The sequence below is a fragment of the Alexandromys fortis genome, unplaced genomic scaffold (genome assembly GCF_014885135.2).
Source record: "Alexandromys fortis isolate MF-2015 unplaced genomic scaffold, M_Fortis_MF-2015_v1.1 scaffold_0, whole genome shotgun sequence".
Lineage (NCBI taxonomy): Eukaryota > Metazoa > Chordata > Mammalia > Rodentia > Cricetidae > Alexandromys > Alexandromys fortis.
This window is the reverse complement of record NW_026067949.1, coordinates 26,771,671-26,784,924: the sequence shown is the minus strand read 5'-3', so window position 1 is coordinate 26,784,924 and position 13,254 is coordinate 26,771,671. Positions and strand designations below refer to the sequence as shown.

Here is a 13,254-nt window from a genome sequence, read left to right as displayed (position 1 = left end):
TTAAATATTTGATTCTATCTTCCTTTCCCTCTTCCCTCCTCTCTCTTTTTTTATTCCTTTAATCTTCCCTTTCTTTCTCATTTCTGCTTTATCTGAATTATTATTTTTACTCTGCCTATACCTGTCTTCTAAAAAAAGTCCCATTCAATATGTGGGTTTTATCTCTTAATACACACACTATTAAATTATTTGCATGTGGTTATTGAAAATAAAGGTTTAGAAGTTATGTTAAGTGTACTGGACTGTGATTCAGAATCTTGTGAAAGGGGTAAGAACTGTAGACATGTAATATCAGTAAACCCCATCACATCACGAATGATGAACATTTCATGTTGAAGCTTCAATATCCATAGGGTATGATAAATCTCATGAAACCATGAGATACCTACACTTTGGGACTGATTGCAGAATTGGACAGTACTGGCTTAATTTTAGGCTCTCAAGATTTTTAAAGTGTAAAATTATGGGTATTTATTTTTTCACCAATGCAAAGACAATTTTTAGACAAAAGAAATTGTATAAGTACTCTGCTTCCAGGCGTGTTTATAAGGTTGTAGACAAGCTTGACAGATAAGTATCGTGTCCAGAATTATATCCTCAACTCTCATGTAAAGATTGGATATAGAAATGCTCTCTGCAGGAAGTCTTGCACATTTACCTTCCTCACACCCCAATGCAAGATGCTGTTTAAAAAAGAAACATGTAGGAACTTCATGTGTATTAGCACTCAAGAGTGACCTCTCACTCCCTTATACACATACATCAGCTTGTCAAAGAATGCAGAGCATGATTTAGAGGGTTAGGAGGATCATCCACATGCTATCTTCACTCGGCTTCAGTTTCTATTTTCCATAGCACATTTCCTTGAGCTATTATAATAGTCTCCAAAATTTTCACCTTTCCTCTTTTGCCAATTGAGGCTGTATATTATGCATGTCAATTCATTTCTTATTTATTTATTTATTAAAGATTTCTGCCTCCTCCCCGCCACCGCCTCCCATTTCCCTCCCCCTCCCCCAATCAACTCCCCCTCCCTCATCAACCCGAAGGACAGTCAGGGTTCCCTGCCCTGTGGGAAGTCCAAGGACTTTCTGCACTCATGTACACTCATGTGTAAACACATGCACACATACATATAAAAAAAAGAAACTAATTTACAAACTCAAAGTGATTATATAGGCTCTGAGAGAATTATCAATGAGAATGGTAGTTTCTAAAACATTTTTTTTCAAATGCAAGGTATGTCACTAAAATGAATACCAATAAGATGAAGTCATTTTTAAAAGAGCTGAAATTTTCAAAACAGACAACCACCATAAATCTGGAACTACACTGGCTATACCTAGCATCCAAGAATTGCAGAAGACACTGTGAAATATAGTCTATGTGGTAGAGAGTCTTAGACACATAGCATTGCAAAGAAGGTTATGGGAATGTGGGTCACACGCCACTCAGAAAGTTTTCCTTTCATTTCAAGTGAGAAGAATTCATTTATAAAGCATTTACACTGAGTCTAAAGGAAATCTGGCAGAGAAAAAAAAATCAGAGGCAGTGTAGCCAGTTGAAGCAGTTATTTGGAGAATAAGCTGAAGTTTCAGAAGAATAAATTTGGGGAAACATTTAAAACCGAGAAAATCACAAGAACTGAGTTGAGGCTCGTAGATTGTGGGGAAGATAAACTTCTGCTCAATTGTATAATTTCTAATATGGTAGCTATTATAAATTGGTTAGGTGGGTCCAAACTGATACAAACTGAACAAAATTCCAAATGTACCATCTATCTCCATAGCATTATTACACAACGTGCCTAATAGTCACATGTGACTTCCATCCTGGGCATCGTCAATATGGGGTATTTTCACAGTTCTGTTGGACACCACTGGCTTACAGCACAGGAACTTTAGGGACAAAATCATCCATGTTGAAGACAAAGCAGTGATGGTGGGCAGCTTGTGGATATCTAATGTCGTGTTAAGACTATAGCTTTTGTCTTTTTCACACTGGTGTGTCAGAGAAACTTCTAAACAGAAAGGCAAAGTTATATCTATGTGCTGTAAAGATAACTGGAGGTAAGTACAGTGTGTATTCTTAAGTTGCAGAAGAGGGGGGCTCAATTTGGAAATCACTGTAATAGCTTAAGAATCAATGTATTACTGAAAATAAGAACCAGAGCCTCAAGGGAAGATAACGTGTGGGTTTCCCAACTCTTCCATTCACAGACTCCTTTCTGTAAAAGGCTAACATCTTTTCCAGCTAGTACATGTCTACATGAATAAACATCCATCTACCCTTCAGAGGATATAATGGAATAACAAACACCTGTGTCAATCTGCAATTTCACAAATCATAAAAGATTTTTTGTCTTCTGAAATGGTGTTTGCCAAAGCTCCCAGGAGGTCTTTTGTGACATTGGTAATATGAGAAATACAACAAAAGAGGTCTGCTTAATTAATTATAAAATGTCAGGTATGGTGGGATATTTTAGGAGGCAGTAATCATTAGATGTTGATTGCAATGGCAGTCCGGTGACGTGCTTTTGTGTGCAACTGGGCCCTGCTCGCAGTTTGCTTTCCATTCTGACATCATAATAGCATCCTTTCGTGTTACTCTTCACAGACTCGATAATGGATTGATCGCTGAATAAAACTCTCATTAAAAATCTAAATTTATATGAATAGTGGTACTTGAATGAATTTGAATCAAATGGAAAATTAATCATATAAACAAATAATGTTTATATGAGGAATGAAGGTACTGCCTATAACTCTTGGTCATAGATTTCAGAATTAAAATAATTTTTGTGGTTTTCATCTGATGGGTACTTTCACTTGTTTATAATATTTGTATAGATTATTTCAAAGCATCAATCATAGAAAAGGGAAAGTAATTATTTTATATGAAAGGTAATTTTTTCCATTTTCATCCCTTTTTATCGTCTATATATATGAAATATTATATATAAAGATTATATACATTATTTTTCACATAGGTTAAATTTAAATTCATGGTTATGAACAATTCTAGTGTCACTATTGTTTATTTTTACCTCTAAATTTTATCATGTTTTATAATATAAAATAATAAGACCAGTTTATTGTCCATATTGTTAATTTTTATTGATGTGAGTTTTATTATTTTTCTCAAATATTTATTTTCTTTTCTTTGACTGTGTGTGAATATGTGTATATGAGTACAGGGGACCATAGAGTTCAGAAGAGAACACTTAGTCCTCTGTAACTATAATTACAGGCATTTGTGGACCATTCATAGGGGGTGCTAGGACTCAAACTCAGATCCTCTGAAAGAGCCATATGCCTTATGTACTCTTAAATACTGAGGCATTTTTAAGTCTTTTCTTGATTATTTATTATGAAAATATCTATTTTATCCTCTAAAAGTAGTCATTAATTCTTTTATTCTTGTTTGGAAATTTCATGTATGCTTGCTTATATTTTGATCATGTAGATGCCATTCCCTCATCTATAATTTTATCCTACACCTCCCAACAATTTTCTCTCCTATTTCTGTGCATTTTCCTTTCATACTCATTGAGTACACTTACTGCTACTGGTATGTGCATAGACGTAGGGCCGTTTACCAGCCTGAAGAAGACTAACTCTACTTCCTCTGCAGTTATTAATTGCCAACACCTCCTGAGATATGGATGGACTTCAGGAGGCCCTTCTCAAGTTACCTTGGGACTGGCAGGCTTTATCTTGCTCAGGTCTTGTGCATTTGATCATTGGTACTATGAGTTACTTTCTGCAATAGCTCTGTCATTTTGGTGAAACTGTTTCACCATAGATGTCGACTGTCTCTGGCTCTTATAATGTTGCCTCTGCCTTTGACCATAATGACTCTTGAGTCTTGAATTTGGGATGTGATGTCCCATTTCTATAGCTCTTATTTTCTGACCATTGAGCTTTTGTCAGTCCTTGAAAAAAGAAGTTTAACTGATAAGGGTTGAGAGGCACACTAATCTACACATTTTGATTTCCTAGGCATCATACTGTCTAAATTTTCTTCTTTGTATCTCTTGCATCACAATATATTTTTAATTAGCTTACAAAATAGAGACTTTTACATTCTTTACACACCATACATTTTCTTTAACCCTTTCCCTCTCTTTTTCTCTCCACGTTCCCATCTCCTGCCCTAATTCCAGCATAAACCCTTATTTAGCTCCTGATACAGTCCAGACCCTCTATTTCATGTCATCTGCGTTCTATCATGCTTTCATAAATTTTACTTTGGTGGCAAGATCATTGTTCACATCTATATGTTTACATTACAAAATGTCTACAGTTCATTTTGTTAACCCTTTCTGTCACCCCTTGTTCCATAATCTCCATCATTTTATGACCAGCCTGGATCTTTGTGCCTCTACTCCCCCTCCTCTCTACCTTCATTTTCACGTTACTCTCATTGCCCCCTCTCTCTCCTCACTGAATCTCCTTCCCTGGACCATTTCTAGTTTCCTACTTTTCACATGAACTCCAGAACAGAAGGTAAGAAGTTAGAAACCTCCATTTTATAGAGATGCGGTCTCCCACTGAACCCACGGCTCACCGAGTAGGCTAGTAGAGGTTGCTGGCTTGCGCCGACTGTCTTTTGGCTCCCGAGCTCTGTTGTAATCAGCAGCCGCTACACCTGCGAGTCATTTTATTTGGGTTCTGAGAATCTGTGCTTGACTGCTCAGATTTGCAGAGCCAATGCTCTATCCGCTGATCCATTTTCCATGTGTTGCGTGTGCTTGATTATTAGTATTTATTTGTCTTTGTTTTCTACAATTTAAAAGCACAATAGCTTTGAATGAAAGTTCAAATTTTAAGAAATCCTTTATGTTTGATTTTTAAACATTGCCCATAAAATAATTCATGGCTGTGAGATACAGCTTTTCAAATTTTAACATAAAGAAAAAAATTGGTAATCATCTATATTAGAAAGAATTAAACTCAGAGAAATGATTTTATAGTCTTGACTTCTAACTTACTGCCAGTTTGACAGTGAAACGATGATTATAGTGAGATTTCCAATGCACAGCTTAGTTAAATGAAGACATGAAGTATCAAGGCTGCCTAAAGTGGCAGTCCTCTTGCTGTTTTGAGTGATTCATTTTTTTTCTAGTCTCTACTCTTGTTGTTAGCATTGTGAGTATGTGTGCTTTGCCGTGAATTTTGTAGTGTACTGTGACACGACGTCTTCAGAGAGCAATAGCAACAAAGAAGCAAGGGCAGTAGTAAGCGCTGTCTCCTTGCTATACATGCACCATTTAATCATCCGTGTGGTCTGGAGTATTGCAGCTGTCACCTTTGCATGGCAGGCATCTCAGAGGCAGAGGAGCACTCACATTTTCCGTTCAAGTTCACACAAGCACTGTTTCATGGGAAACATCTCTCCGAAGTGTATCTGACTCTAAAGTGCTTGGTTTATGTTGCACAGTTTTCCAATCTTGCCCGTGCTATGAGAATTTCAAATATTGTTTTGACTACAGTTGATTATTCAGATCCTGAGTCAGTATGGTTTCTTGGAAGGTAAAGAAAGATAGATACTACAAAGCCTGGCGATCTGAGTTCAGTATCATGTCTTAAAATCGCTACCTGTCCTGTAACAGATGAATGTTTGTTCTTACAGATGTACACAGAAATACATGTACAAAGACATATATTAAAATAAAAATTTTACTCAGAATCTATTATGTGATTTTAGTTTGGTATTTATCTCAAATAATCCTGGTAAAATAGGAATTATAGTTATCATCAAACTGAGCTTGATTTTTCTATAATATGCTACAAATTTACATACGCGCTCATATGCTACACACAGGGAAAATTGTTGCACTGTTCAAATGAGCCTAGTTTTTCACATCTATTGGTCCTGAAACTGTGTTTTTAAATTTTTATAAAATGGCTCTTTGCACTTACTCACTCCTATATATGCCATATTTTCTCTGTCCTTTCTGGCATTTCCAACTCTTTTCAACATCAGACTATCTCCTTCCATTATTTATTCTCATTTTAACTAAGTGAATTATATAACTTTCAATATAAAATCATTTGTGACATTATGATTGTAAGTGTTCAAAACCATAAAAATATAAAGTTTATTATCATTTCATGCTTAGATTCATGGTTGACAATATCTTCATAGATTAACTTTGTAGAGGCATATGAGTTTTATTTCTAAAGTTATTTTTTTTCTTTACATACATTTTGGAAGAGAAGAAAAGTTAATTATGACAGTAATTTAAATCTAAAAATACATTACAATTGAAAATAATCAATATTTGGAAATCACACTATTTTTTAATTGACTTTCATTTTTCTAGTGCCTCACTGGCAGAAATATATTTATTTTCTTTGATCCTGTTTTTGGTCTCAACATCTCATTTATCATTTTCGCAGGTATCCCCAGGTCTCCATGCTGGATCCACTCTGATTCCCATGAATAACATTTCTCTGCCTCAAGGAGAAGATGATTATGGCTACCAATGTTTGGAGGGCAAAGATTGTGCTAGCTTTTTCTGCTGCTTCGAAGACTGCAGGACAGGGTCCTGGAGGGAAGGACGGATACACATACGCATAGCCAAAATCGATTCATACTCGAGAATCTTTTTCCCAACAGCTTTTGCATTGTTCAATCTGGTTTATTGGGTTGCATACCTTTACTTGTAAATTCCACTAATAGATAAAAATTATAAATGTATGGCTTAGACCAATAGACTCAGTTATATTCTAGTAACATGAAGTTTAAATTTAAAATAAAAGAGTCTATTGGTAAAAATCTGAATCATACTGTTATAAGACTAGGGCTTTCATACACGAGTAAGGCAGAAGTATTCAGGCTAATTTATCTAAATGGACATGAAAACTGATTGTCAAGTATAACACACTGAAATTATAATGTATATTTTTACTTTACTTTTCTTTATTTTGCTTGTATTTTATTAATATTTGAACTTAATACTTCTGTGAGACATATTTTGAATATGAAATAATTTTAATACATATTTTATTTAAATATAACTATTGCTTATAATGAAAGATTAATGCCTAGTATTAAAGTACTCTTTGCCTAGATTAGTCATTAATTTGATTTTATTTCTTGTTTTTACTTGCCCTGTTTGGGATATAGATTGTTTAAAACAAAGCCATGATTTTCTTGGATTTATTTCTATGATACATTACTCTTGAGAAGAAAATAATATGTGTATTAATGCCTTTTCAAATAATTTCCCTTTGTGAGCTGTTAATTTGTAATTGTACATGTTTATGGATTTACAGAATAAACAGTGCTGTTGTGTCTTATGTTGGATATGTGAAACCATTAAATCAAGCTACTTGGCAACTACAATTTCTAAAATGGCCAATTTTATCTGTAACCCACTCGCTTTCCTGCTCAAGTGTTAAACAAAATCAAGCCACATTTAATTTGAAGATTTTCAAACTTGGATAGAAAATACTAAAGCCATTTTTTTTTTTACTTTTTTTGTACTGCAAGGTGAGAAAAATATCAAAGTTATTTTCTGCCTTGTACAATTGATAAGGTATAAAGAGGTTAAAAATGTACCAACAAAAAAATCAAGTGGGAAATGTTCCTTTTTCTCATTATGCGCTACAAAAAAGAGTATTACAAGTTCAAAGGAGCATTACGTCAAAGTGTTTGATTTAACTCTGCTTAAAGAGTCTTCTAGCAATCTAAGCGTCAGGTTGTCTTTGAAGATAGACTTAAATATATTCCATTGACATTTTATAAGGCAGATATATTTGGGAAACCTTGTCAGAATGTTTTATATACCCACTGAAATCCGAGGTGAGCTTTACAATGTAGTATAATCACTGGGTTCTCTCTTTTAGACATGTGGGAAGCCGCAAAATTCACCTTACAAGTGGACTTGTGAGAGGTATCTGTAATGGACTTGAGTAAGGACATCTTAAAATCCCTCCAGTGAGGAAAGACTGTAGAGAGACTCATTGTAGGGAAAGTCAGTGCTACATCTGGGAGCAGAGGCTTCAGCTTAGATATAAACAGTAGAAATCTTCGCTGTGGTTCTAGAGAGATGGCTCAGTATATAAGGGCATTTTATGCTCTTGCAGAGGACCCAGGTTTAGTGCCCAGCATCCAATGACAGTTTACAACAATCTGTAATGCTTCGCATTAGAAGCTCTCTTCTGGTGTGACTGAGCTGCATGTACTTGGTGTACATAAAGACATGCAGGCAAATGTTCACACACAGTAAAAATAAATATGAAAATCTCAGAAATGAAGAAATGCTCAATGTTCACAGCAGCCATCACAATAAAAGGTTTCATATGGAAGGGCATGTTGAGTTTGAAGAGCAAGCTGCCATGGGTGTGTTTGACACACATGTTTGTATTTCAATAATTGCTCCCTGTGGTGTGGCATTCTCTGGACGATTTTCAAATGTATTACAATGTGATTTTGCCAGCTATGTAATCTTCCATCATTCTCAAAACTTCTAAAAAATACACCGGAGTTGAAGGACAATAAATATTAACTTTTAAAAAAAGTAAAATGCCAAATAAAGTTTTGGCTATATGTACACTAACTTTTAGATATTCCACTCATTTTTGTTGACATTAAATATTCATATATGTTAGTAATATGAACATTCACGTAAGAAAGAAATGAAATATGGAGTATCTGTTAAGACATAACATGCTTCAGTATATTTTTCTTAGCTATTTTCCATATTTGTAGTATTGGCTTGCTCATCGTTAATGGTGTTTAATTTAGTGGCTCTTTGAATTGTATCTAAGCATGACTAATTGTTAAAATACTTTTAAATGCTTGAAATAAGTACCCTCGAGTTTTCATTGCTGTTTTATAAACTAGGCTATAATGTTGACAATATTTAGCAGTGAAAATAAAATTATTAAAAATATTATACGCTTTTACATATATTCCTTGTATATATGCATACACACATATATACTTATATATGCATATGTGTGTATAAATCATCAAATAAGCACTTTGTTTCAAAGCCAGTGTTATTATATTTAATTAGAAAGATTAGAAAAAGAGGGATGCAAGCCTAATTACATTGAAACCTAGAACCAAAAAAATAAAATTTTATTTAGGTATTAATGACTCAGATGAAACTTATAGCTTATTTTTAAGGGAATAAAACCCAATTCTTGTTTTAGTCCATGTTTTCAAATTTAAAGTCAACTATATTGAATTATTTAAATTAATATGACTTTTTTATTTAGATGTTTTGAAATAATTAATTAGGTTTATGTGCACATTTTTCCTATATATATGGGAAAATTATTTTTAATACTAACATAAACCAAAAATATAATCACTAGGAATGACAAGTAAATGTCAAACAGAAAGATGTAAAATAATTTGAAAAAGTGTTAATTTACATAGACTCAGTTTCCAGTCTTCAAAAATTAGTATTCAAAAATTTTAGGAAGCAGAATGTGCACAGCAGTATTTTACTTACCTAAATAAAACAGCATAGTAGCATTTTATCTGTATAGTAGCATTTATATACACTTGATTTGCATCCTAAGTGGTTTTCTCTATATATCCTATTATATCCAGAACATTATTTTGAACAGTAAAGTGCCCCTCACATGTTAAAATACATACACAAGAACAGTGGTTAACAAAGCCTGGCCATTTGGAATGACCTTGTGACTGAGTTGTGTTTTCTCCCAATTTAAAGTGACATGCCCATATCATCCCACAGTAGAAATAAAATGATGGCAATCAGGGATAAAATGCCAACTGAGTCCGCCCTTCAAGTGGTAAGATTCTGAAGAGCTGACTATTTTGTGTCTATGATGTGCAGGCAAAAATTGAAGAAATTACTTCCAGTTTCTAGTGGAACAAATGCTAAAAACCCTAAAATGGATGTTATGGCACTTCAACCCCAAATCTAAAACAAAGAGATAACTGTAAATGGGTTTCCCTACTGAAGAAATTGTGGCAAGGTGAAAGTAAGCAGTCACAGAAAATTTTTAGTGTGTATATAGAAATAGACATAAACACAGAGGATGTGAATACAGATATAAACATATACTTGCTGTTTTATTGTTTATTTAATCACTGGTTATGAGTTTACATTTTATTGATCATGCTTAAAGTTATTTCTTGTATAATCAAAGTATAGATCATAATAATCAAAATGTCTTGTCTGCCCACTGAATTTTCAGATTTTCTGCTCCTTACTCTATTACTCTATTCTAAAACAGTTTGAAACTATAGAGATTTAATTCAAATATCTTAAATTTTCTGTTAACTTAATTATATTTTTAGATTAATTAATTTATTTTAGGTTAATGAACATTGAGATATATGGGTACAAAGGAAGCCAGTACTAATACCATTGCAAAGATTTTATACTAAGGGTCTGCATGAATATTAAGGGTGAGAAAATTAATGAAGTGCGTTCTAGGACTGAAAGATGAAGATTATACTGTTGACAGAAGTTATCAGTGGTAAATAAGAACTTAACCTGGATTATGAGAGATAAAGGTTAGATAATAAATTTCAAATGATAAACAACATTATGAAACGTATTAAGTTCAGTTCTTGCATGTTTGTGAATAAACACTAAAGCAAAGTTTGGATGTGCGACAGTAATGTTGGCTGTTTCACTGCAATCTATTTTAGTTTACATCATCTGTATTTTTTTTTTACTTTTTTATTTTTTTAATTAATTTATTTATTAAAGATTTCTGTCTCTTCCCCGCCACCGCCTCCCATTTCCCTCCCCCTCCTCCAATCAAGTCCCCCTCCCTCGTCAGCCCAAAGAGTGAACAGGGTTCCCTGCCCTGTGGGAAGTCCAAGGACCACCCACCTCCATCCAGGTCTAGTAAGGTGAGCATCCAAACTGCCTAGGCTCCCACATAGCCAGTACGGGCAGTAGGATCAAAAACCCATTGCCATTGATCTTGAGTTCAGAGACAGAGACAAAGACCCACATCGGAGCACTGGACTGAAATCTCAAGGTCCAAATCAGGAGCAGAAGGAGAGAGAGCACGAGCAGGAACTCAGGACAGCGAGGGGTGCACCCACACACTGAGACAATGGGGATGTTCTATCGGGGAAACTCACCAAGGCCAGCTGGCCTGGGTCTGAAAAAGCCTGGGATAAAACTGGACTCGCTGAACATAGTGGACAATGAGGACTACTGAGAACTCATCATCTGTATTTTTGTCTCACAGATGAAAAAAAAAAAAGATTATATCTCAAAATATAAATCGTAGGTAATCTACCAACATAATTACTATTTTTATAAATATCTTCCTTATTAAATATTCCCCACTCCAAATATCAATTCTTTATAACCAAGAAATACAGACTCCCTCCTCCCACACACTTGAACAAAAAGAAAGAAAATATTATTGTATTTCAGATTGTAAAATGGCTGCTGCACATATGTGTTGACCTGGTTTTGAATCCCGAGTACCTTTGTAAAATACCACACATGGTACTCCATGCTTATAAATCCCTGTGTTGGGGGCCAGACAGAAGCAGAAGCCTAAAGGTCATTAGTGACTCAGCATGTTCAAATCAATAAGCTTGAGGGTGGATATGAAACCCGGTTTCAAATGGTGAGTTAGAGACCAATCAAGGAAACACTTCCAATCAAGGAGACATCTGGCCTCCACACATACATTTATAGACACACTTGTGCACACATATGAACATATACATACAACAAATACGCATATACAATTTCATACATACCAACACACAAACACACATGATTTTAATGTAGCTAAACTACCATTGGACCTGATAAATCCATGAAGTTGATTTTTTTTAGATTTTTGACAGTAAAACAACCTATAATTTTTTGTCACAAGAATAAATGAATATTTATTATGAGAAAGTGAAATTTATGAGGACTAGATGAGTCTGTGAATAAGAGAGATTGTGATAACTGAAAAACAGGTAAGCAAGGAGGGATTATACAAAGATTGTAAGGCAAATTTTACTTAAAAGAAAATAGTTCCTGTCTTGATAAGTCACTGTAATAACAGTTATTTGCATCCATTAAGTGTGCACAGCCACTTTGCATAATAAAGTATCAGGCTTGTGATTACAGTGACTTTTGTTATGCTTCAGCCTCCTCATTTTGCAGAACATTTGCAAATGTCAGAAAAAAAATTGCAATTTTTGAAAACATTTTGTACCTTCCTGATTCTAAATATAAAGAAAATCCTGCAACTTTTTATGACATAAAGAGTTCCAGGTTACATTTTCTCAAAATGTTTCCTTTTGATAGTTTCATGCATACTTCCCTTGCTTTGGTGACAACAACATCAAGTTAAATTCTGGTTAAGGTTGTTTCACAGTTTTTAAATAAAAAAAAAAACATTTTTTGATAGGAAGTTTTTTAAAGAATTAAGCTACAGGAGATCAGGTAAACATGTCTGTTCATGATTTTCATTGCTAAGTGTGTATTCTGGACTATTGTAACAATTGGTAAGTTAAATGAGAATTTACACTGAGGTGGATTTAAAGGAAGGAAGGAGGGTGTGGTGTTGCTTGGGTACCTTCTGTGTGCTGGACCTTTAATGTGTTGTATGTTAATATTTTAAATTTCAAGGAGAGGAGATTTGTTTCACAACGCAAAAACAGAGGCTCAGAATGGAACATCAGTTCTACAAGCTCATGTATTTGGAAGTCAATTGAATTTGTGTACTTCTGCTCACATAAACTATTTTTCAATTATATAGAGTCATCCTGATGTCAGTGATTGCTCATTTTTTAATAATTGAATATGTTGCTTTCACAAAAAAAAGAAGTTCCAAAAAGAGACAGCTTGTTATTTTCTGTTTAAAGAATAAAATCAACATCCCAAGCTATTCATTGATACCATAGGAATGAATATTTTTGTTATTACCTCCTTAATTCGAAAGTGCATTTTTGTTCAGCTGAAATCCACCTATAGCGAATAAGCTTTTAGAAAGACTGCTTAGTTGGAAATGGTAGCTCATGCCTTGACTCTCAGGCCTGAACAGCTTGGATAAAATGATCATAAGTTTGAAAACAACTGGGCTACCCATAGAGAACCTGTAGTAAGGAAAACAAGTAAGCAAGTTCCCTCTGTGTACTGTGATTACCATTAATGAATAAAGAAACTGCCTTGGCCTGTTGATAGGGCAGAACTTTAGTAAGCAGGGAGGACTGAACTGAATGGTGGGAGAAAGAATGCAGAGTCAGACAGGGACACCATGGAGCCACCAGAGTCAGACATGCCGAATC

At 34.5% G+C, this 13,254-nt stretch overlaps 1 protein-coding gene across 1 annotated transcript in view; it reads left to right on the top strand.

Annotated features, from left to right (window-relative positions):
- Gabrg1 (gamma-aminobutyric acid type A receptor subunit gamma1) overlaps nt 1–7,239 on the top strand; it is a 75,015-nt gene extending 67,776 nt beyond the window's left edge. The window contains exon 9 of the mRNA XM_050150026.1: nt 6,405–7,239. Coding sequence (XP_050005983.1) covers nt 6,405–6,674 — 270 coding nt within the window. The 3' untranslated portion in view covers nt 6,675–7,239. The remainder of the gene's footprint in view (nt 1–6,404) is intronic.
- The last annotated feature ends 6,015 nt before the right edge of the window (nt 7,240–13,254 follow it).